The sequence below is a fragment of the Phragmites australis genome, chromosome 6 (assembly GCF_958298935.1).
Source record: "Phragmites australis chromosome 6, lpPhrAust1.1, whole genome shotgun sequence".
NCBI lineage: Eukaryota > Viridiplantae > Streptophyta > Magnoliopsida > Poales > Poaceae > Phragmites > Phragmites australis.
The window spans coordinates 15,230,978-15,255,231 of NC_084926.1; the positions used below are offsets into that span (position 1 = coordinate 15,230,978).

Here is a 24,254-nt window from a genome sequence, read left to right on the forward strand (position 1 = left end):
TTGGTGACATAAACGATGATGACACTCCCAAGTGTCTTATGGCGAAAGGGCGCGGTAAAATCACAACCCAAACTCCTAGATAGTGATAATGATTGTGAAAGTATGCTTAAAAGTTTGAGTAAAAATGTTATGTTTAAGATGAGAGAGCTTATGGATACAATAGAGAGTTAAGAGGAGATTCTCGAGAAGCAAGATGACTTGCTCATCCTTGAAAAGGAGAGAAACGTTAAACTCGAGGAGCTCCTTGCTAAAGAAAAGGAGAAAGTTAAGAAATTGTTCAAAGATCTTGATTTGGCCAATGTCTCAATTGCTAGTATTTAGAGTAGCAATTCTATACTTCAAGAGGAATTCTCATGTTTAGATAAAATTCATAAAACTCTTGAAGTGCAAATTGACACACTCAAGAATAGCATTCCTACTTCTAATGATGCAACTTTACTTTCTAATGCTTCCACTAGTAATGGTTGCTCTCGATGTTACAATATTGATATAAATGCTTGTGCTACTAATATTGAATCTTTGTAAGCATTACAAAAGGAAAATAAGAGGCTAAATGCCTTGATTAAGTATGGTGCATCAAAACCTTCAAATCCAAAGATGCATTGTACAAGACCATTGAGACCAAAGATAACAAGAAAAAGAGAGATCTTGAATTTAATATGTATGCAAACAAGCCTAGTGAGCATGTCGTGGTCAATGACAAGGAATGCCTCAAGTTCATCAAGGGAGGCAAGCAAGATGATCACACCGCTCAAGCGAAGTAATCCAAGGGCCATGCACCTTAATCCATATTTTATGCTTCTTATATGCTTAAGAAAAACCACCATGGTAAAGTGGTTGCTCTATATATTGGTGCCCGCACAAAAGATAGAGTTGTGAAAAGGAATGTATGAGTACCAAAAGTGTTTGTGACTAACGTTAAAGGATCTAAACAAATTTAGGTATCTAAAACAGAAGCATAAACTTGTTTTGTATGCCTATTCCTCCGGTGGATCAAGTTGGGTGATCGATAGCGGTTGCACAAATCATATGATCGGAGAGAGAAGCAAGTTCTCATCATTTGAAGAAAATAGAGGATCACATGAGAACATTGCGTTTGGTGATGATGTAAAAGGAAAGACAATTGGTTTAGATAAAACTGCTATTGTAAATGATCATTCTATCTCAAATATCTTGTTAGTTAAATCTCTTAGTTACAATTTGTTGTCTGTATCATAACTTTGTGAGATGGACTACAATTATCTTTTTACTAATGAGGGTGTGACCGTCTCAAAAAGGGAGGACTCCTCAATAGCGTTTACCGGTCGGTTGAAGGGTAAACTTTATCTTGTTGATTTTTCAACGGATGAAGTGAGGTCTAAAATTTGCTTGATTGCTAAGTCTAGCATGAGTTGGCTATAGCATCGCCAACTAGCCCATATTGGCATGAGAAATTTATCTAAACTTCTAAAAAACGAGTATATCCTAAAACTAATAAATATTTTCTTCGAGAAAGATAGAAATTGTAGTGCATGTCAAGCAGACAACCAAATTAGAGCTCCTCGCCAAAAAAAATATGATGATAACCACAAGACCATTGAAACTCCTTTGTTCATGGATGCATCGAGATTAATCAGCAGGGGGACAAACTACCCTTTGTTCATGCACAATCCTACTCTTTGTTCTAGTGATCTTAAACAGACTTGGGGCTTCGTTGATTGGTGTTGAAACTTCTTGATTAATCAGCAGGAGGACAAACTATCACGAAGACACTAACGGAGGATAGGGCCAGGCCAAACTGGGCCGTGGCCCCTCAGCCTTTTTGCAAAAAAGAACTGGATATGCAACCTAATTTTGCTAGGTATATAATAAGATAGAAAATGATTTTCTTGTTAATAGCTTGTTAGTACATATTGAGGTTAAATTATAGATAACTATAAAGACATAATATATGACTTCAAGGATAAAAAGCGTGAAAGAGCTGATCTGTCGTGACTAACAGTTTGAGACCTTGGCTAGTTGTAATTTTTGTGTATATATATAATATTGTTTTTAAGTTATTTCTAAGTATTGTAATCTATAAATCCCACTGAAATAAGTATTTTAAATCAAGTATAGAAAATATCAATGTATTACTTTCTGATTGCTATAAATTGTGTCATATATTAGTTTAATGGTTTAGCACCGCCTCTATTAACTAAAAGAAAACTGATCACGATCTATAGACGAATCATCCCACATGTGCCTTTGACGTAGACATAAGTTTTGTATTTTTAGTCATTTGATCGATCCAAAACTTAAAAAATAGACTAAGGATTCATTGACAATTAAATTAAAAAACAAACTAAGCGGTGACTCAAAACTATACATTAAGTATATACTTATACCTCATCTTGGCATGACGTGGACATACCAAGTCACTGATATTTTTGTGGCGTCTCGTTTGGTGGCTATATATGAATAATCTTGGGGCGAGGCGATGGAATTAAGCAAGTGAAGAGGAGCGGCGGAGATGTACCTACGCGTGGAATAATTAATCAACTGAACAAGAAAGAGTTGCCGGAGATGACAAGGAGCCCAAACGACATAGTGGGGTGGTCGTGATAGCGATGTGGCAAGCGACGTGTTCGTCACGAACTGCTGACCAAATCAGACCATGATGCGGGACGATACGTCACGATTTTGACGTAAGTGCGTTCGTGACTTCTTGGCGAAGTGATTAACGCATATTGTTTAATTATTTCCCTTGGAAATATGAATAAAAAGATAGTTACTATGTTTTAATTGTTTGATTGGCCTGACCTGGACACAAAGCAGTACATATGTGTGCTTCAGAGAAGCACAGGATCAGCCCTCTGACTGACCAGATCTGTCTCTTGGGTATAGTACAGTCTACAGTCTACAGAGAGGTCTAGAGACAGAGAGCCGAGGTTAGCATGCATGCTGAGTTGCTTCTGACGCACAACTCCGACTGTTTGAGAGAGCTTGGCCACTAACCGTACGTCCAACCTCAGAAAACTTGCAAAATACTATATCCTCTCTCTTGTCATCTCATCTCGACGTGACCTTGCCGAGGAAGCAAGGTACAGATGCCTCCCAATTCCAGGAAGAAACATGATAAATTAGAATTCTTATGGTGATGCTATTCAATGGATTCAAGTTCTACATTTGATACATATATTCGTAGTTTTTAATTAAATTTTGAGAGGAATAATATATGTATATGTGAATACATTTAGGTCTGATTGTTGTCCGTATAAAAGTAATCTGGTCCGACGGATACGTATAATCTTGAAGAGAAACGTGATTGATTTTCCGTATAGACTATTACAGCTTGGCTCAACGGATACAAATGTATGTCTGCAGTCTGACCTGGTGGATGCAAGAGAGTCTATTTGTCAGTATCACAAATTCATCTTCATACAAGTAACTAACCACGGACTCAACTCTTGCATCCGCTCATATTACCTCAGATTCGATCAACTAAACAGAAATTCAACTTAGCTCGTCCAGACAGATACAACCAACAAAACACTCTTTTTTTCAACCATATAACTCCGCTCATCCTACTTTCGCTCAGCCTGCATATACGGTCCATACGACAACCAATCACAATCAGTAATCAAATGGCGTGTTTGGTTGCTCCGCTCCACTCGTATAAGCATCCGTCGGTGCAGTCGCTCGTGCTCATGCGCGTGTTTGGTTGCCCGGACCGGCCCTCTCGCCTGCACCCACCCGTGCAAACGCATCGAGCGAGCCTGGCTCCGCGCGTACGCTGGAATCGGGCGTACGCGTCGGGGCTGGCTCGCTCGGTGCAAAAACATTGTGCGTGATAATTTTTTTATTTAACTTTAGATTTTATTTAGTGGTACAAGAGTAATCCAAAAATTCTAAACATTTTCATGAGCAAATTAGAGCTCACTAGCAACCAATTTTAATTAATTTGATAAAAAAATCTAAGTCAATATTTAATTAAAATTCTTCAAAAATAAAAAAATCACTAATATTCTTATCCTGTGATGTACTTAATTTATAAAAATATTTTCAACCCTAAGTTATTTGGTAAAAATGAGTTTATTTGTAATGTAACGTATACTCATGCGGGCAAACAAACACAATCTTTTCTCAGTCAGACTCAGCACATGCAACCAACCAAACAGACCCTCCTGCATCTCTCCAACCTGACTCAACTCAGCCTGCATGACTCGTACGAGCCAGACTGAGAACATTCGGATAACCAAACATACCCAAAATGCATGATCACACTATATGAGGTTATACCTCTAATGTTATTTTAAACGTGTGCTAAAATACATCTACGTGAATTGTTATGGGTGTGAATGTGATATGCTGGTGTACATCCGACAAATGTGCCGTGGAACCACATATTTGCCGGTGAAATTCATACTTGGCGAACAATTATTCCTATGAATTAAGGAGTGTCCTTTTGCTTGGTAACCGATCCGACAACTACTCTCCATAACTCTGGGGTTGAAAATAAAGTAAATGACTTGTGAGCTAGCTTGAGCTCAACTAGATTCCACTCGGCTTAGCTCAGTGCTTAAATGAGCCAAGCCTGAGTTATCTTCCTAGCTCGTTAGACCATCTCCAACCGTTTCCTTCCCTTCCCATCCAAAAATTCCTTCTCGAAGAGATTCCCTTCCCAGATTGGTTCCCTTCAGGTTCCTGCACTCCAACAGCATTCCCTTCCCTGTTCCCTTCCTCAACAGAATTGTATTATTTTACCATTTCCTCATAACCGCCACATGGGATACAATACAGCTGCAATACGTTATATGAATACAATGTAATGTTTTTTTACAGAGAGTTTAAAGATGGTTGTGCCTGGAACCCAACATTTTTTCGCGAGCAATCTTTGTAGCACTTTATTCTCGATTTTATTGTCTTCCCAAATCCATAGAAAAGATGTGCACGCGCGCTACCCGTTTCATGGCCGCATGTAGTATTTTGTACATGTCTTTTGTAAGTACACGATACATCTTTTGATAGCATATCGCTAGTACCTTCGTGTTTACGAGCCTTCCTTTGCAAGGCAGGAACCACATGCCTGATGCCTTCGTGGGCACGAGCCTTCTCGTGGAAGGAACTTGTCACATGGCTGGTAGCTTGCATGTGAAGCTAGACGGGAGTTGCTTGCTCGAGAAGACTGTCCTGGCTACAAAAGAGGGGTCATCGTGATGTCGAGAGGCACAATTGCGTCCACATTCCACACTTACACAATGACCTCATTTACGTCTGGAGATCAGTTCATGTTCTCATCGGACTCGAGCGACGATGAGGAAGAATTGATGATGATGGTCGCCATCGAGGAGGAAGAGCTTCGGACCCAAGGTCGCACTCGTCATCGGGGCTCAGTCCTAGGACATGCGGTCATAGATCGTGGGCACCAGGAAGGTGCTGCAAGGCTATTTCGGGACTACTTCAGCAACAACCCAGTGTATGGTGATATACTGTTCCGTCGTAGGTACGCGCATCTTCCATACAAACACAATTGCAGGTTGTCTTTGGTTATTAACGATTGTGCACCCTATCAGGTTTCGGATGAGTCGGACTTTGTTCTTGAGAATAGCCACTGCTGTGGAGAACCACGACCCATGGTTTCGCCAGAAGAGGGATGCCACTGGGAAACTGGGGCTAAGCCCCCTTCAAAAGATGACAGCTGCCATACGACAACTGGCATATGGAGTCAGTGCTGACACAGTGGATGAGTATGTTCGGATCGGGGGTAGCACAGCGATGCTTGCCCTGACAAAGTTTGTGAAAGCTGTTGTCTTGCTTTTCTCCGATGAGTACCTACGCTCTCCCACCGCGGAGGATACTGCCCGACTGTTAGCCATCGGCGAGCAGAGAGGGTTCCCCGGGATGCTAGGTAGCATCGATTGCATGCATTGGGTTTGGAAGAACTGCCCGAAAGCATGGCATGGCGCGTATACCGGTCATACGCGCAAACCCTCTATAGTTTTGGAGGCGGTTGCGTCGTACGATCTATGGATATGGCATGCTTTCTTTGGAATGCCCGGTAGTCTAAATGACATAAATGTTTTGCACCGCTCTAACATTTTCAGCAGGCTCACGGACGGGACTGCCCCTCCTGTGTCGTACACCATTAACGGTACCACGTACGACATGGGCTACTACCTAGGTGATGGAATTTACCCCGAATGGGCGACCATAGTGAAGCCTATCCCATCACCAAGGGGGAACAAGAGCGTGCTGTTCTCCGCCATGCAAGCAGCAGTTCAGAAAGATGTAGAACGCGCATTTGGCGTCCTGCAGTCGCGGTTCGCCATAATTCGGGGTCCAGGAAGAATTTGGGAACAACGCACACTACACAACATTATGACCGCTTGTATCATAATGCACAATATGGTAATTGAGGACGAGAGAGGCGGCACCGATGTGGATGAGGTGTTTGAATATATGGGCGAGAAAGCGACAATCGAGGGTCGTGATCCAGACCAAGCCGTGCTCCAATACATAGAAGCAACTGAAGCAATTAGGAACCGGGCTATACACCACCAATTGCGTGATGATTTGGTGGAGCACATATGGAGTCACCATGGAGCTCAATAGTAAGGTCATCAGGTTCCGCCCAACTGTACTGTCTTCGTTCGAATGTCTCTTTACTAATGTTCGGTCTAGTCGAAGCGTCTTCGTTGTAATGTGAGTTTATGGTATTTCAATTGCAATGTAAGGTACCGATAAATTATGAACTATTTCTATCATGACTGTGGCCCTATTGCAAATACTGATTGAATCGAGAGATCGATGAGCACATACTCAGGGCTACTCCAAACAGGAGGAAACAAATACTGCTCAGAATGTACATGCAAACATGTCCGCTGCGATGTACAAGCAGGTGACAAAAGCAAAAAAAATACCGAGTTCTAGTCCAAACACGAGCAAACCCAAGCGGTAATGTAGCAGTTTTGAAAGGAATAGTTCGAATTTAACACAGAAGTACATAGAATGTGGATATTATTAGGCCGAAGTAGCAACGTCAAACATTCGGCCGAACCTCTACGGGTTATGTTCTACGGTAGTCCATCGCGCCAAGATCTTTGCTTGCCTCTTCCTGTAGTACTCTCTTAGGGGACCAGAAACACTCTCCAAGTCAACCTTCATTATACGCTCGTCCTGATCATTTACTTGAACGGATGCCTGCAGACGCATTATAGAAATTTGCTCCTTCTTTAGCTCCACCATAATCTTCTTCGTTTCACTCATCTCCACAAGTTGAGTTGCATACAGCCCACCAGACACGGTAGGCAAAGAAGAACTGGAAGCTGATTTCCGCGCACGGGCCGCTTTAGCTGCCTCCCTTCCAATGGGCCTAGGAAGATCTGTAGAGGCGTTTGAAGCTGCGTCGGTTGGCACTTCATTGCAGGGTGTTGGGTGGGACTGTGCGTCAGCTACCTCCTGCACCTTCTGTGACTTCGTGGACTCGTGCGCGTGCCACTTGGGATGGTCGGCGAGCATAACCCAGCAGTGCGTATAAGCAAACGGCTTCCCCTCAATCCCCTTGTACGCTGTGCAAGCCCGTGCCATCTGCGAATCACATGAACCATGACACAATTCGTAAATGAAAAAGACAGCCTACCTATTTGTGATCAAACCATACACATACTACAGAAGTATAAGCCATCTAACACGCCATGCAATCAGCCATGAACACTCACTCAGGTGACCAAGTATAAGCCTACAACAAGACATCAGCAGCAATAACACATACTACTCCGAATTAACTACGGCTATCTTGATCTGAAATAAGCCTACAACGAAGACAGCAGCAGCAATGTGTACTTGGCAAGTTTGGTGGCATAGTCCTGACTAGTATTGTATGCTTAGTTATAAGTGAGATTGGCAACCACTAGATAGAGTAATGACAGACATATATAGCGGTTTCTTCTGACTGACCTATTATATCAGTTAGGTTGTTTATTGATTTAATCACTCGATTAAATCATTGGTCGGCATAAGGAAGCAAGAAAAAGGGCAGAATACAAGAAAGCAAGAAAAGGAACAAAATGCTGAGAGCACTGAAACTGTAAGTCATGGTATTCCACCTAGGTATTGTATTTTGAATTACACTCAATGCCTTATGCTTAATATTTGGTCCATTAAACCATATTATGAAGCATAGTTCTTTTATCTATGTATTTTCATTTTTCCCCTTTTCACGGGCACAATTGACAGGAGGTGCAATTATCCTTGTTCTTTGTGTTTCTCTGTGAGAACATGACAAACCTTGAAGAATCAGAAAAACTACAAAAGAATAGAAGGTTTACCAAAACTGGTTCGTTGGTCCCACTTGAAGACAGCAGCAGCAATGTGATATAATTCTAGTCAGAATTAACTACGGCTAACTTTATCTGAAATATGTGTGATATCATTCTAGGCAGTAAGCAAAGTACAAATCAGACTTATGTACCTTGTCCCGCTCGTTGGTCCCACTTGGATTGAGCTGCTCCACCTTCCGAACTTGAACCGCAAACTTGCTAACTGCGTCCGTGATGACCTTCATGTGGTTGATCAAAGCCTTATCTGATCTAGGCATCATTGAAGGCTGCATGAACGTGTTGAAGTACTTGGCGATCCTTCCCCAGTACGTATCTTTTGACTGATCAGTTCCAACTATAGGGTCCTGGCTCACGTTTAACCATGCAGAGACGAGTAGCTCGTCCTCCGCATCTGTCCACTTTATTCGGTCCGTCTTCGGGTCCGCCTTCTTCTTCTTCTTCGCAGTGGTCACCTTCTTCCTTATCTTGCCCTCACTACCCATGCTGAACTGCCCCACCTCCTCCTCCGGAACAGGATGGACATCGGGACTATCGGCAAACACAAACTGCCCCATCTCTGCCCTAGCTGCAACTGAGGACGATGCCCCCTGCATTTGTGGCCCCGACCATGTCATCCGCTGCACTCCGTCCTGAAGAAAACTCTCGTAGAATGGATCCATGGAGCACCTGCACAGGACAACACAAAACCATGAACTTACAATTCATAAATGCAAAAATGTTTAAATGCAGAACTGCAAAAAGGTTTAGATTCTTCACTGCAAAAAGGTTTAATTTGAGAACTGTTCAAAGGTTCACATTGTTCGGTGCAACAAGGTTTACTACTGAACAACCACTCCTGGACTGCAAAAAGGTTGACTCCTGCACAACAACATAATGTACTGCTACCTCTGTTTGTAACTAGTGAGGAAACACGCACTATATAGCACAAATTTGCAAGGCATTCAAGCAACAAAATCAAGCATTCGAGCTAATGTCATTACTTCATCAGCCCACAACCATTCCTGGTGCATTGCCTGCATTACAGGTTCACGGACAACTGAACAAAACTCTAGGACCTGCCACAGATCATTAACCATTCATACTAGATTGCTTCACTAGCATTACCATGACGACGGATAGGTCTTACGCAACAATGATTACAACACGGAGGAATACAACAGTACAAGACAATTAACTAGAGGTCAACCTTTGGGGACCGGCTACCTCGACTTCACAGATTCCCAACAATTAGGTAACAAACACCATTCCCAACTAAAGCCTCCATGAACGATCAGATTCGATGGTCATTCCATCATCTGAACTATCAACAAGAAGCTCTTCCGAACTGGTATCAGCCGGAAGGATGACGTCGTTGTCACTGTCCATGGAAGCTGATGGTTCCTCTTGTACTGCCACGCTGTAATTGGCGTCCGAAGCAACTGGGTTGTGCACAACACCACCTCTAAGAGCATCCTCTACTTGGAACACGAGTTGCTCCAAGTCCGCCGCAATGGTCTCGACCTGCAGAAGTGCCATGTTGAGATCCACTGCAGCAGGGGTGCTGTCGGGACTCAAGTTATCATTGGCCACCTTCTTCAAAGCGGCAGCGGCCTCTGCGACATGGTCCTGCATCGTCGAGACGACACGAGCTACCATTGCGGCATCCATCTACAAGCACGGAGGAATAGCATCGGCGACGTCGCAATGTGCCAACAAACATAAAGACTCAGTCAAGCACCGTACAGATTTTACAGTGCCTATCATGAATGACAAGATTCATATACTGATTCAACTGATCGAAGCATTGAAAAGTAAGGCATACCACAAACTCTGAAATATATGTAACCAACAGATTTTACCATCCAATTTTTCCATAATAGTTTGATTGTTCTATGAAAGTATGAACTATACCACAAATGTACAAGACTGAACATGCAATGCAACTCTATAGGCTCCAGAAAATGCAACAGAACAACCGAACAATCCCATCCTTTTGATTAGTTTTCAGTTTTGTACAAAAGTAAGGAACATAAACAGAACAATCCCATCCAATGGTCACACAACAAACGTGCGGGGAAAAGCAGTGTTCTTGGTGTTTCGTATACCGAAGGCAAGCTCGTGTGCAGGAAAGAAGAGTGTATGAACCGCAAGGTGTTTGCCCAGACCAAGCCAAAGTTGCTTCTGTCAGTGAGCACTCCAGCGACACTTGCTTCGTCAACAATCCAATACAGAAGGTGAACGAAAGAACGAAATACTTTGTGCATTTTGTTCCATTTCATCCGGACTCCTTGGATCTGGAACCACACCTTCCTCCGCCCTCGCGCAGAGCTGGCCTTCGGCCCGTCCTCGCGCTGCAGCGCCTCCACATCCAATCCTCGCACAGGAACCCTACTCTCCACCCGCCCCCCACCGGAGGAGACCGCCTCCTTGAGCACCCGTACACCGGATTGCCTATTGTACCGCGACATCCATAGATCCAAGTGCTTTGGGGGAAAATGATTCGTACCTCCCGTCGTCACTCTGCGTCGCCGCTGCGCTTCGTACGCTGCTCCCCTCGCCGGCGCCGCGTCCCTGCACACGCGCCCGTCGATGCAGCCGTCCGAATCCCCTGGCCGACGCCGCCAACCTTCCTCCTCCGTCGCGCTCGCCGATAGCGCCTCCCCTCGCTGCCGCCTCTTCCGCCCGAGCGCGCGCCCACAAACGACACCCCCTGCCCCGCGCTGCGAATCCGCGAAGGGAAAGGAGAGAGGCTCCCCCGGGCGTGGGAACCTCTCTCCTATCCCGTCCGCTGCCGGCCCGGGAAGGGAACCCCTTGGACCTGCCGCCTTGTTCCCGTCGCACGCGTTTACCCATCGGGAAGGGATTTGGGACTGCGACGGGCAACGGTTGGAGATGGCTTTAGGCAAGTGAGTCAAGCCCACCGGCGCGTGCCTCTACTGCGACAACTCCTACACTGTTGGGGACTTCGCCACCGCCTCAGCCTACGCTGCGGTCCGCGATGCGTTCCTCCGGGGCACGCTCTCGCTGGCTCGCACCTCGGGGGCGTGCTACGACCTATCGGACCGGACGAGCGTGGAGGCCCCCACGGTGGCGCTGCAGTTCGAGGGTGGCAGAACGCTGCGGTTGCCGGCAAAGAACTACCTGATCCCCGTGGACAACGTAGGCACCTACTGCCTGGCGTTCGCGCTGAGCAGTCGACGAACCCGGTGGTGTCCATTGTCAGTAAAGTGCAGCAGCAGGGCACGTGCCCTCGTCTTCAGCGCCAACAAGTGCTAGCTCACCTGAGTTGCATTGTTAATTAGAGTAAGGGTTTAATTAGCTGAACTGGAGTGATTAGAGGAGACAATTAAAGACCTGTCTGTTTTAGCTTTGATTTTAAAAAGCTATTTTTAAAAACTGAAACTAAAATACACAGTTAAATTGTACAATTTGTTTTTTTAAATCTGATCTTTTTTATCACAATCTACCATCTAATTCTAACCAACTTTTTACATATTATGATTCAAAAAAATAAAAATACTCACACAAACATCAAATAATTACCCACTAATGCAATTATGTTTTCCCGAAACGTTTTTTTCGGCCTTCTATTCGCTTTCCCGCTTTCGGCCTCCGCGGTTGTCTCGTGCGGCGCGGTGCAGTTGCAGGGCGGAGGAGGGCGCGGGTGGATACCACGTCGGGGACGGCGCCCTCCCTCTCCCTCTCGACCCCCCGTTCAGTAACGCCTTCTTTTATTTGCTTCGCCTTTTGTTCGTTTCTTGGATGTCCATATGCGTGAGTTCTGATGGTTGCTACGTGCGCATTGCGCGATGTGAAGACCCCAACCCCTGCTCCAAGTCCTCCAGCAACCTCACCATCACCACCTTCGTGCCGCCGCTCGCCGCCGCGGTGAGTTTCTTGGGTTGTTGCTAGGTACTATTCTTCTGGCTTCTTGTGTGTGATTTTGATGGAGGTTGTCTTGACGCAGCATGGAGGAGTAGCGGCTTCTCTGGGCATGGCAGCGCCGGGGATGGTGACGACAGATGCCGGCCGATTCTACTTTCCATGGGCGGCGGCGATCGCCGCGGCGCAGTTTGAGAACTGGGGCGACTCCGGCATCGTCGTCACGAGCTCGCTCCAGAGACAGCCTCCACCGACGTCGACGACAGCGGCGACAAACGCCACGCTCAAATGGTGCGCCAAGCTCTTGCTTCCTTACTCCTCTGTTCTTGTTCTTCTTAACTAGTACTACATTCCTGCCATGAAATGCACCTTTCATGTTGTGATTTTTTTCCTTTGTGAGGCTTATATGTTGTGATATATTGTGCCGTCGTAGGGTGGAGCCATGACGTAGAGAGTCGCCGGATATGTGGATTCGTCGGCGGTGTCCAAGGAACGACCAGGGGATCACAAGGTAGTAACAAGGAATGCAATTACCATCTACGTTGCAAATGTGATTGCGTGGTGTGTGATTGTTCAGTATTGACAAGTTCTAGTGTTTGTGGTTTGTGCTACCATGGAAGGTGCAGAGGAGGCGCTGAGCTCCCTTTGGCTAGCGCGACCGAGGGATTGATTGTTTCGCGATGTTTGCACACACTCTGAGGCATCGCAATCGCGATGAGAACCATGAGGATCTCCCTGTAATGGGAAGAACGCAACTGAGAGATGCATTTCAACTTCTTTATGGCGTTAGCTGCCCTTGCCTGCTAAAGTTCAGCATCTGCTAGTCTGGTGTAACCGTAGGTAGTTCAGAGTCAGAACTCATGCTAATCTTGGACTTGTAGTGGATTGGAGAGATGAGATGGTTATATTTGCTACTTTAGATGTTTTTTATTACGAAAATTTATATTTCTCATCTTGGTACAAGTCCAAAATCATGTAGTGGCAAATACATACATACCGCACAATTCAATTACCATATAATTAGGATCATATATGAAAAACAATGAAAGAAAATATTAAATATACATATGTACATACTTAGAAAAAATAGGAGTACTACAGATATTACACAACAAAATAAACATCCAACCAACTCTAGAATACAGGATGCCAAACAACTTTAGCTTTTGGACTTTTAGTTTTTTTTTTTTACAATTTAGCTTTTTTAAACCTATAATCCGGAAGCTATTTTTCATAAACAAATAAACTTAAATTAAATGAGGGCGGAGAAGATGAGAAAGCCTGGGGAGAAGTGAAAAAGGCAAAGGCGAGGACAAATGATGCCATGCCAGCTTGTGCGATGGGTCTAGTGTTTTCTTGGCTTTGGATGATGGGTGTGTGTTTGCATGTCGTTGTGTGTATGGATGTGCTTGCGTCAAACCGTGGTGCCACTTGGCTCGCGAGCCAAACTGAGCCGACTTGAGCTAGCTACAGGCCTGAGCCTGAGCCTGAGCCTAGCTCGGGCTTACCAAAAGCGAGCTCGTGCGAGCTGACTCAGGCCATGTTTGGATCAGCTAGAGATTATAAGAATCTAGATTTTGGCTAGAGATTATAAAAAGCTGGATAGTAAAAAGTTGGCTAATAATAATCTAGGAGCTGTTTGGATCACTGGATTATAGGTGGTTGGATTTTAGTTGTCCATAATGCCCTTGCTGATTTTTCCTAATTTCCTGCTGCCCTTGCAGTTTAGCAACAACACTTTGGCCACCTCGCGTGCGTTAGCTCCCGCCTGAGGTCACCCAGGTTCCAGCAACCTCGTGTTCGCGTATGAGTCCCCAAGCACCCATAGGGAAGGAGGCTTGGCGTTGCCGCAGCCACTGCTGCTAGTATTGTTGTGCTTGCGCAGCTCCTCATCCAACGCCTCCGCCACCGGCAACAGCAACGCCGCCACGACCTCATGATCGAGTTGGCATGTATAGAGATGTAGTGCATAAGTCAAGATCGGAAGGAAGGGTTGACGGTGCATAGAGAGACCGATTGAGATGTATGTAGCAAAGTTATGTACAGAGAACAAGCGCCAAGGCTCTTGCAGCCCAAGGTTCTCGCATACAAATATCCATATAGGGATTTTAAAAGTAAAAGTTGTAAGATTCATACAAATTTAAATATATACCCATACAAATAGCCTCTCACAATCACTCTCGCATAGCAAACAAAGCATTAGCAAGATTATCACGGAAGACATCCATGTGTTGATCTTCGTCACCTATTTGACTATTAGCACCACTTCATTGAAATGAAGAGGTCGTCAGGATTGGCATGTAGTTTTCATCACGATCACACATGTCAAAGTCTGCATCCGTCATTACACTTTCTCGAATGAAGTTATGAAGGGCCATACATGAAAGTATGATTTTGGTTTGCTTTATCATTGGATACCTTGGTAAGTCCAACAAGATCCTCCACTTCATCTTCAAAACACTAAATGAACGCTCGATGACGTTGCGTAGAGATGAATGCAAAAAATTGAATACCTCCTTTTTGCCACTTGGTCTTGGGCCTTGTCGAAACTCTGGTAAATGATACTTCGTCACCTTGTACGGTGCAAGATAACCCGCTTGGTTAGGGTAGCCCGAGTCGACAAGATAAAATTTTCTAAAAAATTTATAACATTACAAATTATATATAAAAAAAGAACATTTCAAATTTGACTTCGTCACAAGTGAGATAAGATGTCAACAAGTGAGTTTACTGGGTGGAGGATGTGGAAACTTGTCGCCATATTTGCGTATAGCATCATTGAACACTCTCATGTCATGTACCAGTCCTGGCCAACCTGCGACAGCATGAAACTCATGTCGAAGTCACATATAGCCAAGACATTTTGTGTGGAATACCCGTGACGTCCCACATGTTGAAGCATCTTTGACGCTGGCACGGCAACAGGTACATGTGTACCATCTATTGTTCCAATGCAGTTATTGAATTATGGTGAAAAACAAGCACCTTGTAGTCTATGATGCACCATCCTGAATTCTGGATCTCTTGGTTTGGTAATATCTGCTGAGAGCATATAGACACTATGCAAGACTTGTTCAACTTTCCGACTAACCGTCTCGGTTGACCTCTCGAAACGATTGTCAGCTTGTCTAACACTTTGTGGGGCACCAATAATCCATAAAAACATGGCTAAAGCCTCTATGGAGCTCATCTTTTTTGTGGACTTCAGGCCGTAAGATGACACTAGCAACTGATGTAGCCTACCAAAAAGTGTACTACTCATCCTAAACATGTTGAAGCAAGATGTTGGATTATTAAGGGTTCTCATAACCCAATCATACCCAGAGAGTTCAGGTTCCCTCGTCTCAGACTTGTTTATGAAAGTATCATCATAGTACATACCAGTTATGCATGACAGAGCGCCATATTGTTGCATCACCTCAAGTTGATACCATGCAATCTCAAGTGTTTCATCCTCCACATCACTTGAAGAAGAGTTCATCTACAAGCTTATATCCAAGCATCAGTTCACGGACAAGCATATATCCAAGCATCAGTTCACGGACAAGCATATATCCAAGCATCAGTTCACAGACAAGCATATATCCAAGCATCAGTTCACAGCCAACAAGCATATATCCAAGCATCAGTTCACAGCCAACAAGCATCAGTACCAGACAAGCATCAGTTCACAGATAGCCTAGCGTTAATTCACATACAAGCATCAGTACCAAACAAGCATCAGTTCACAGATAGCATATATCCAAAAATTAGTTCACAGATATAGCAAATTCTGTTTAGCACTACATAGAGGAAATAAGGTCATAAATCAACATCAGTTCATAGGACATAAGCGAGTAGACAACTTCAAATCTTCAGTGACTAGTACATATTCTTCAGCTGGCACCACCTCTTCAACCAACCAAGCCTTCCTTCGTTGGTGGTAAAGGTAAAGAAAACATCACGATTCTCAGGTTTGACAAACAGTTGTGTCGGTGATATGGGATCCGGGGGTTCCCGAGTCCCGAGGTCAGGACAGCGCGGTACCACATGGCGCCTTCCCTCAGGGACCACCTCCCTGAGGACCCGAGGGAAGCATGGTCTGAGAGTGGGTGCTCGGGGTCAAGAATAGGTGGTCCCCGAGCACCCAGAGAGCCCCGAGGACCTAAGGGAAGCATGGTCCAGGAGTGGGTGCTTGGGGTCAAGAACAGGTGGTTCCCGAGCACCCGGAGAGCCCCGAGGACCCAAGGGAAGCAAGGTCCAGGAGTGGGTGCTCGGGGCCAAGAACAGTTGGTCCCCGAGCACCCAGAGAGCCCCGAGCACCCGGCAAGCCCCATGCTGGTGGACCCCGCAGGGACTCCACGATGAGGTGTCGATCGGTGGGAGGCCCCATACCGCATTTAATAGGGAGCGTGGACGATCACATCCAACCACTCTCCCCCACGTCTGCCGTACTGAATACGCCAATCCCTGCCGCCACCTGGCAAGAAGGTGTGGGCACAATTAATACGGCGGGTCCTATCGCATGTCCCCTCGCGGGGCCCATGAAGAAAGACGACTTGAAGATATCTTTCATGGGCTTGAGGCTTATCGTCATGTTACATCAGACCGTGTCAGACCTACTCTGACCAAACGGGCATGAGAGAGTACTCAGAAGCTGGCCGGTGAGCGTCCCTGCGCCTGCTAAAGCTGGAACGCGAAGACCGATGGAACCGTTCGAGGGATGTATTTTCAACCCTCTGTAATATCAACTGTAGACCAATGATGATCACTTTCTATTTATTATTTACGGGAACTTGTGCCCTCATTCTAGGCACTCCCTGAAGAGCCTTCCCCCTAGTAGATAAAGGGGGGGGAGCACTTTGTAAAGAGAGGGATAGGCATCCGAGGAAAAAGGAAAGAAGAGGAGCATTGAAAACATACTGCACACACAGGAGTAGGGTATTACGCCTCCGTGCGGTCTGAACCTGTCTAAATTCTTGGTGTATTCATTTCTACTAGCTGACGATCCATCCTGCCTAAGTCCCACTCACATTAACCTCGCGTACGAGGTAGTTCCAGGACCAGCCCCCCGGCCGAATCTCAAAGGGGATCCTGAGGATCCCTGCTCGCGGTGTTCATCCACCGACAAGTTAGCTGGCCATGAAATGCTCCACACTTCCTTCCGCTGCCCCACTTTCCACAGCCAATCGCATCGCTTGATTGATTGATTCTGACCTCAATTCCGCCTGCATCACCTTTTGGGCTATAGCACTGTTGGACTGCATAGTGTCCAATAGTCCCTTCATAATTTTGACCATAGGGCTCTTTGATTTCTTCCGTGGACTAGTAGCACAAGTACTAGAACTAGTACCTCTCTTCAGACTAGTGGTACTCATAGGACTTCCATCGTATCCATCACCTGCATCACCTTCGCGACCTTCATCATCTTCGTCAGCAATGTGCTCGCCAGGAATACAAGAGGATGATCCATCCACAGTAGTGTGCTCAAACATCACTTCTAGTTGGTCTAGCCACTCTGGGGACCCATTCCTTAGCTTCTTCCATTTGGAATGTCCCTGAAAAAAATTTGATTGGACATTAACAAGTTGATCAACAAAGACAGTATGAACAGTATAGTTAACAAGTACCTTGGTGTGTACTTTCCAAAAGGTGTCATCACCCACCACCGTTCCATTTGCCTGGCCAAGTCCAGTTTGTTTGTTCAACCACAACCAAAAGCTATATAGCCCCTTAAGTCCTTACCATCTGTTTTTCAGCTGAAGTCTAGAGTGTTTTAACCCAGTACTTATATAGTACTTCTCAGTCATGTTCTTATAGGCTCTAGAGGTCATAAATCCATTGTTCCTGTTCCCAACCTTTATTTCCTCAACACATATGTCACAGAAAATTCCAGTATTGGCCGAAGTCCAATTAGCCTTGCCATATAGGTCCTCCCTCTATTGCAGATTTGTCATATAAAAGAAGTAAGCAAAATTGCTCTTATGTAAGCAGAACAATATAAGATGCCACTAGAAACTTATGTAGCACTTTTTTTCCTTAACAAGTACATGGCAACTTATGTAGCTGAAAACCAACAAGCATCTTGGGAATGTAAAAGCAATGTCAGCAGTGACAGTATCAACCGCAAGAAGATTGTATATTCTGAGCATAGTAGCTGATAAATAGACACACAGATGGCAAGAAAAAAACTTGACCTCATCAATTACAACCTTTTCATTTGAGACAAAGGTCCTCGGTTGACATCAAGTCAAGAACACATGCCTACAACACGACATCATCAGTTCACAAAATCAAAAGGGCAAGAAAAAAATTGCTCACCGACGATCTGTCCCCAAATCCTTCATCCTCATCCTCTGGACCACCATCTGCATCAGCCGGCCATGGAGAGGCACCACTCCCACTTGTGCTGGTGCCAAAACGAGGAGTGCCACCACTCCCACCTGCGGGGGCGCCCACCGGAGGTGTGCCACCACTCACACCTGCGACGGCGGGCACCCGAGGTGTTCCACGACCCTCAGCTGTGGCGGCGGCGCCCCGAGGAGTTGCATGCCCTCCTCTGGTAGCCGTCCTAGGAGCGCGGAAGGACCTTGCCGCTGTGCATGCAGGATCGACGCTCCATCCGGTGCGTGTCACCACGGCCCCACATCCAGCATTGGCGGATCGACTAGGCCCAGTGCACCGATGACTACCTGCGACCTCAGCCTCGTCGATGTTGGGCAACGATGGAGAAAAGAGGAGGTCGCTGTACGACATCATGTTGGGGAGGTTGGAGGCCTGGGAATTGAGGTTGATGCCCTCCGTTCCGTCAGAACCGCGTTGAGAAGGAACGGCACGGCCGCCAAGGGAGGTGTCGGGCTCCAAGAAGATGGCCTTGGCGGCGTGATGGGATCCACGAATTCCGAGTCGTCGCCTTGCTCCCCAAACAGGTCCATCGGCGGATGACAAGACTTGGGCGGCGCCGGCGAGTCAGGATGGGCCGGCGGCGGCAGGATTGGGCCGCGGCGCCCTACTGGGAGAGCACGCGACCGAGACAGAAGAGGCCGGGATGCGTGAGGGAGAAAAGCTTGGCGGAAAGGATAAGGTGCGGGGGCAAAAATATCTTTTTACCATCTATTATCTGCTTTTAATTGGGTGGAGCCAAATTATGGAATTACTATAATCTGAATTGATTAGATAAACTACAGATTTTTTAAGCTGGTTTTCATAATCTCTAGCATATTACGTACCCACCACTGCACTTTTCCGAGACACGGCTTCCTCCGCGTTGGACGCAGCGGAGACGAAGCGACCTGACCAGCAAGGCCAAGTCTTCGCTTCCAGCTGTACTACTCCGCTATATATAGCAGCTCAGAGCCAATACTCTGCTCAGCAGGCAATTGCTTGACACCTCTTCTCCCCGCTTCGTCTCTGCCTCCATACTCGCAAGGCATTTGAGGAGCACCATATCAGCACCCCAAGAAACCAGCCATGAAGGTACACACATATGTGCATGGTCTCCTGATTCCTTGCAGCAGCTTGCAGCTCGAACCATATTTTTTCTAATTCGAATAAACCGTAACGTTGTTGTCTCCTGTTGTCGTTGCTGCAGCAGAAGATCGTGATCAAGGTGCAGATGGCGTGCGACAAGTGCCGCTCCAAGGCCATGGCGCTGGTGGCGGCCACGGGCGGGGTCGACTCGGTGGCGCTCGCTGGCGACGCCAGGGACCAGGTCGTCGTCGTCGGCGACGGCGTGGACTCCGTCAAGCTCACCAGTGCGCTGCGTAAAAAGGTGGGCCCCGCGCAGCTGCTGCAGGTCGGCGAAGACAAGAAGAAGGAAGACGACAAGAAGCCCGCCGCCGCCTTCACCGTGCCCCAGTACTGGTACTGCAACTACCCGCCGCCGCAGCAACATCCCGCCGGCTGGTACGATTACGGGTATGTGTACCAGTCGCGGCCAGACAACACTTGCTCCATAATGTAGAGAGAGAACAAGCATGCATGTACGCTTGGACTAGTACTATTGTATAAGTACAGATTTCTAGTTTTATTGAAGCGCTACGTGTGTATACGGCTACAAAGCTCAGTACTGTTTGGAACGCAGAAATTTCACAAGAATTCTACATGATTTTTGCAAAATAATAGTTCGTCTCTTTCGGAAGGGAAAAAATTCCTGCCTTCTAAACTCTTTTTTTAGCTTTGTGTAACTGGTAATCAATTTGGAGTTTACTGGAGCCGGCATGCACCTTGCAGATGTGAAAAGCTCCTGCGTTGATTGTTGCCGAGGCTCCCTGATTGGTAAACCGTTAAACAGATTATTTGGAGCCCTGCATATATAATTAAGATTAAGATGCACATCGTTTTCGGACAGCGCGGAGCCGTTACATGTCAGCATTCTGATCGGCCATCGGTGACTTGAAAGTCAAGGTCCCCGTTTTGTTTTGTTAATTGTTCAGAGGACCGAACAGAAAACTGTGCGCGACCTCCGGATTAATCAGCCGTCCCATGCATGTGCCCTCGACGCGATCTGACATACCAGATCACTGATAATTATTCCGCGTGCGGTGGTTACGAATCGTCGAGTGAGGCGATGGAGGAACTGAAAGCACGGGATCAGGCGTCCATCTTGTCTTTAGATACAGCACAGTGCTCTCTTGAATCAATAGGGACAGTGATGTGCATTTGGATACAGCGCGGTGAACCTAGATCATTTTTAAAACCTAGATCGTTTTGCCGGAGGCATTTGGATTTTGGAGTTTAGAAATAAAGAATCGGCAATGAAGGTACGCGAATAACTTCCTGTTTCCCTGAATCTTTGCAGCTTGCTCATGTCCTTAATTTCGTCAGTGTGCTCACCGTTCTAATTCCGGGAGAGTTACTCTAAACCATGGCGATTGTCTGTCATACTCATCCTGTCGCGGCAAAAGATCGTGATCAAGGTGCAGATGACGTGCGACAAGTGCCGCTCCAAGGCGATGGCGCTGGTGGCCGCGACGGACGGGGTCGACTCGGTGGCTCTTGCCGGCGACGGCAGGGATTAGGTCGTCGTTGTAGGCGAAGGCGTGGACTCCATCGAGCTCACCAGCGCGCTGCGCAAGAAAGGTGAGCCCCACGCAGCTGGTGCAGGTCGCCGACACCAAGAAGGACCACGACAAGAAGCCGGTCGCCGCGACCGCCTCCGCCGGGGGCGAGTACCCCGAAAACCTTACCCGTAAATAAAATTTATCGGAGATCACCAATAAATCTGATTTCTCGGAGATATCGGATTTACCGGAGTTTTACCGGACAAATTCAAACAAATTTAAACAAAATTCAAACAAAAAATAAATAAATAAAATTCAAATATTACTGATAAGTGATTTTTTACTATGGTCCAATCTTTTTGAGAATGTAAAGACGTTTACGAGAGATGACTTCAATTCAAAATTTAGATTCGCAACCTTAAGATTTTAAGAAAAAAAAGAAAATCAAAAAAAGGAGGGAGGGATTCGAACCTAGACCTCGTAGAACCAAGTGATGCACTATAACAGTATGTTAGATGTTTATTTGTACAATATTCTATGACTTCAATATTATATATATTTTAAAACTCAAATTAATTTGAAATTTTTTGATCGGTTGGTTTTTTTACTGGTACCCACCGGTAAACCGGGTTTACCGTTCGTCTTTAGCCTGAAGCGCCCCGGGTTATCCTCGGTGCTTAAAATTATTATTATATCAGTCCCTGGATCAATCGCTGGTAAATAAGAATCTTATATCAAGTATTATCAATGCCATACAACACGAGGGATGGTGAGCATAATCCACCATCCTAATAACACGTACAGCACTAAGCCCAAGTGTATTATAAAAATGGTCTATGACAACAGAGTACATAGCAGAGATAGCATGACGAACATGTCACTCCACAGGCAACTCGGGTGCGGATGCAACCAAGCCTACTCGTCAGCCTCACCGTCTGCCTCGGTGAAGTCTGGGTCGTCCTTTGAAAGCACAAGCAAGGGTGAGTACAAGAGTACTCAACAAGTCTTAACCCTTGCACTACGGCAGGGGTACGAATACATGCATAAGATAATGGCAAGGAATAGCTGTAAGGTTGAATTTTTGCAGAAAGATAAGTTGTACACATGCATGGTACAATTTATGTAAAGCAGTTTATGTAAACGATATCGGTAATAAATATGGTTGTCCAAATTTTATTGTTGGTGGACACCCCGTCCACTGCAACCCATGGCACACGGTCGGATCTATATTCCAAAACAGGGCATACCTAGCCCACTCACTCACAAGGAGAACACACGCAATCCGTGCTAGTTGCTGCGATTGAACCATAGTTCATCTATGATCGCGGACATGGCTATTCGAATAGTTTTACCTCTGCAGAGTTGTACACTTTACCCACAAACTAAGCTCGACAACAATCCACCGTCGTGGAAGCGCGACTCAACAAAGCCATTACCCACTACAACATTATCTCACTAACTGTCTACAGGAGCTAACCAGGGGTTCATGACCTTTTGCTAGGCCTCCAACTGGGTCGCCAAGCCTGCACCACCTGCACCTGCTCCATGGTTTCCCGCTGCAGGACTACCTCCAGACGGTAGTAGACTAGCTGGGGGATTTAGACTAAGCCCTGTCCATACAGGGTCGAGTGGTTGTATTGTATAGACTAGGTAGGATGTCACATCAACTCGGTCCTTAAGCGAGCCAAAGCAAACAACTCCACATGGAGTCTGCCACACGGGCAGCACTCCTCTCGAAGCCTGTCACATCGACAGCACTCCGACCTCCCTAAGCATTCCTGAAGGAACCCTGATTTGCCCTGGCTCTAACCCCAAAGTAGGTATTTATCATTATCATCCAATCAAGGATCTACCCATCCATAATCCACACAACACTAACACCAAATTTTACACTTTTGAAAAGCTAGATGTGATTAAGCATGAAATAATGGTAAAGGTTATCGTTCTTAAGCATACTATTACAAGGTGATCGCGTAGGCAAAAGTAAGGTAGCCATGGCGAGATCCTAGGTTTGCCAAGATTAAGCACACAGGATAAACACGAACGGCTGACTAAGCTACATTAGGCTATAGCTAGATCAACAATTTAAAATATGCCAACTAGCAATAATGCATGCATTATATCGAAGTAAAACAGCTACTACAGGTGGTGTTGATAAAACCGGGTTCAATATGGTCAAAGGAAAACAGATTGAGACTTGCCTTCGTTGAAATCCTCGAATTTCTGGGTTCCTGGCACCTGCTCCTCCTCCTCAACGAGCTCTCTGGCTTCTAAACGCGACAAACAAACAAGCAAACATAAAAATAAATATAATTAAATTTGGAATAATTATGAAAATATTATGAAAAGATAGAGCTTGAATTTAGGAGAATATTGGAGGAAGAATCGTCAAAATCGGAGTTGAAACAGAGGGTTTATGGGCTTCCGAAGTTAATCGGTGGAATAAATCAGAAAAAGAAAAAGGATAGAATATACCCAGAATATTCTTCGGAATTTTTGATTTTTTAGAAAAAGAGAAAACTACTGTGCACGGTGGGCTTGCTTCTGTTCTGGGCTTAGCTTGACGGACTGGCCATTGGGCCAAGTCGACTCACGGTGGCCTGGCGGGGGAGCTGACGGTCGTGTTGATAGCGTTAGCCAGTCGGGCCCACCCGTTGGAATAATACAGAGAGGAAGGGAGAGACAGGAGGGCGACGGCATCGGTCGGCGTGGCGGCAGCCCACCGGGGCGGCTCGGGATGGCGGAGCCAAGGGGTCCTGCGGTGGCGCGCTCGCCGGAGCTTCACCGAAACAGGGCTCCCGGCTACCAATCTCGCCGGCGAGACCGCCAGGAGGGAGAGGGAAGCACGAGGAGTCCATTTTAAGGCTCTCCGAACCGTGGTGAGGGACGAAAAGGGGTCGGTGGCGAGATGCCACTGGCTTGGCGCAGGAAGCTCGGTGGGAGGCTTGATGGAGGCCCTGGAGAGGAAGGTGAGGGTGGTGGAGAGTGGCGGTATGTGGCCGAAAATGGCGGTGATTGGGGCTCGATTGGGGGAGATCAATGATGGGGAAAAATCGGTGGAGAAAGAGAGAGTGAGAGCAGCAGAGGTAGTGAGAGTAGAGGGAGGTAGAGG

At 46.0% G+C, this 24,254-nt stretch overlaps 2 protein-coding genes across 3 annotated transcripts; both read left to right on the forward strand.

Annotated features, from left to right (window-relative positions):
- The first annotated feature begins 5,543 nt into the window (after positions 1-5,543).
- On the forward strand, positions 5,544-6,662 carry LOC133920499 (uncharacterized). The gene has a single exon (XM_062365114.1). It carries the CDS (start codon positions 5,653-5,655, stop codon positions 6,571-6,573), a length of 921 nt encoding a protein of 306 aa, XP_062221098.1. The 5' UTR covers positions 5,544-5,652; the 3' UTR covers positions 6,574-6,662.
- A 12,820-nt stretch (positions 6,663-19,482) lies between these two features.
- Positions 19,483-20,174, forward strand: LOC133921874 (disease resistance protein Pikm1-TS-like). Of its 2 annotated transcripts, none has more exons than XM_062366937.1 (2): positions 19,483-19,616; positions 19,732-20,174. In XM_062366937.1, exons 1-2 carry the CDS (start codon positions 19,611-19,613, stop codon positions 20,101-20,103), a joined length of 378 nt encoding a protein of 125 aa, XP_062222921.1. In that variant the 5' UTR covers positions 19,483-19,610; the 3' UTR covers positions 20,104-20,174. The 2 variants fall into 2 exon arrangements, with proteins under 2 accessions (XP_062222921.1, XP_062222922.1); XM_062366938.1 differs by having other exon boundaries at positions 19,486-19,616; positions 19,735-20,174.
- The last annotated feature ends 4,080 nt before the right edge of the window (positions 20,175-24,254 follow it).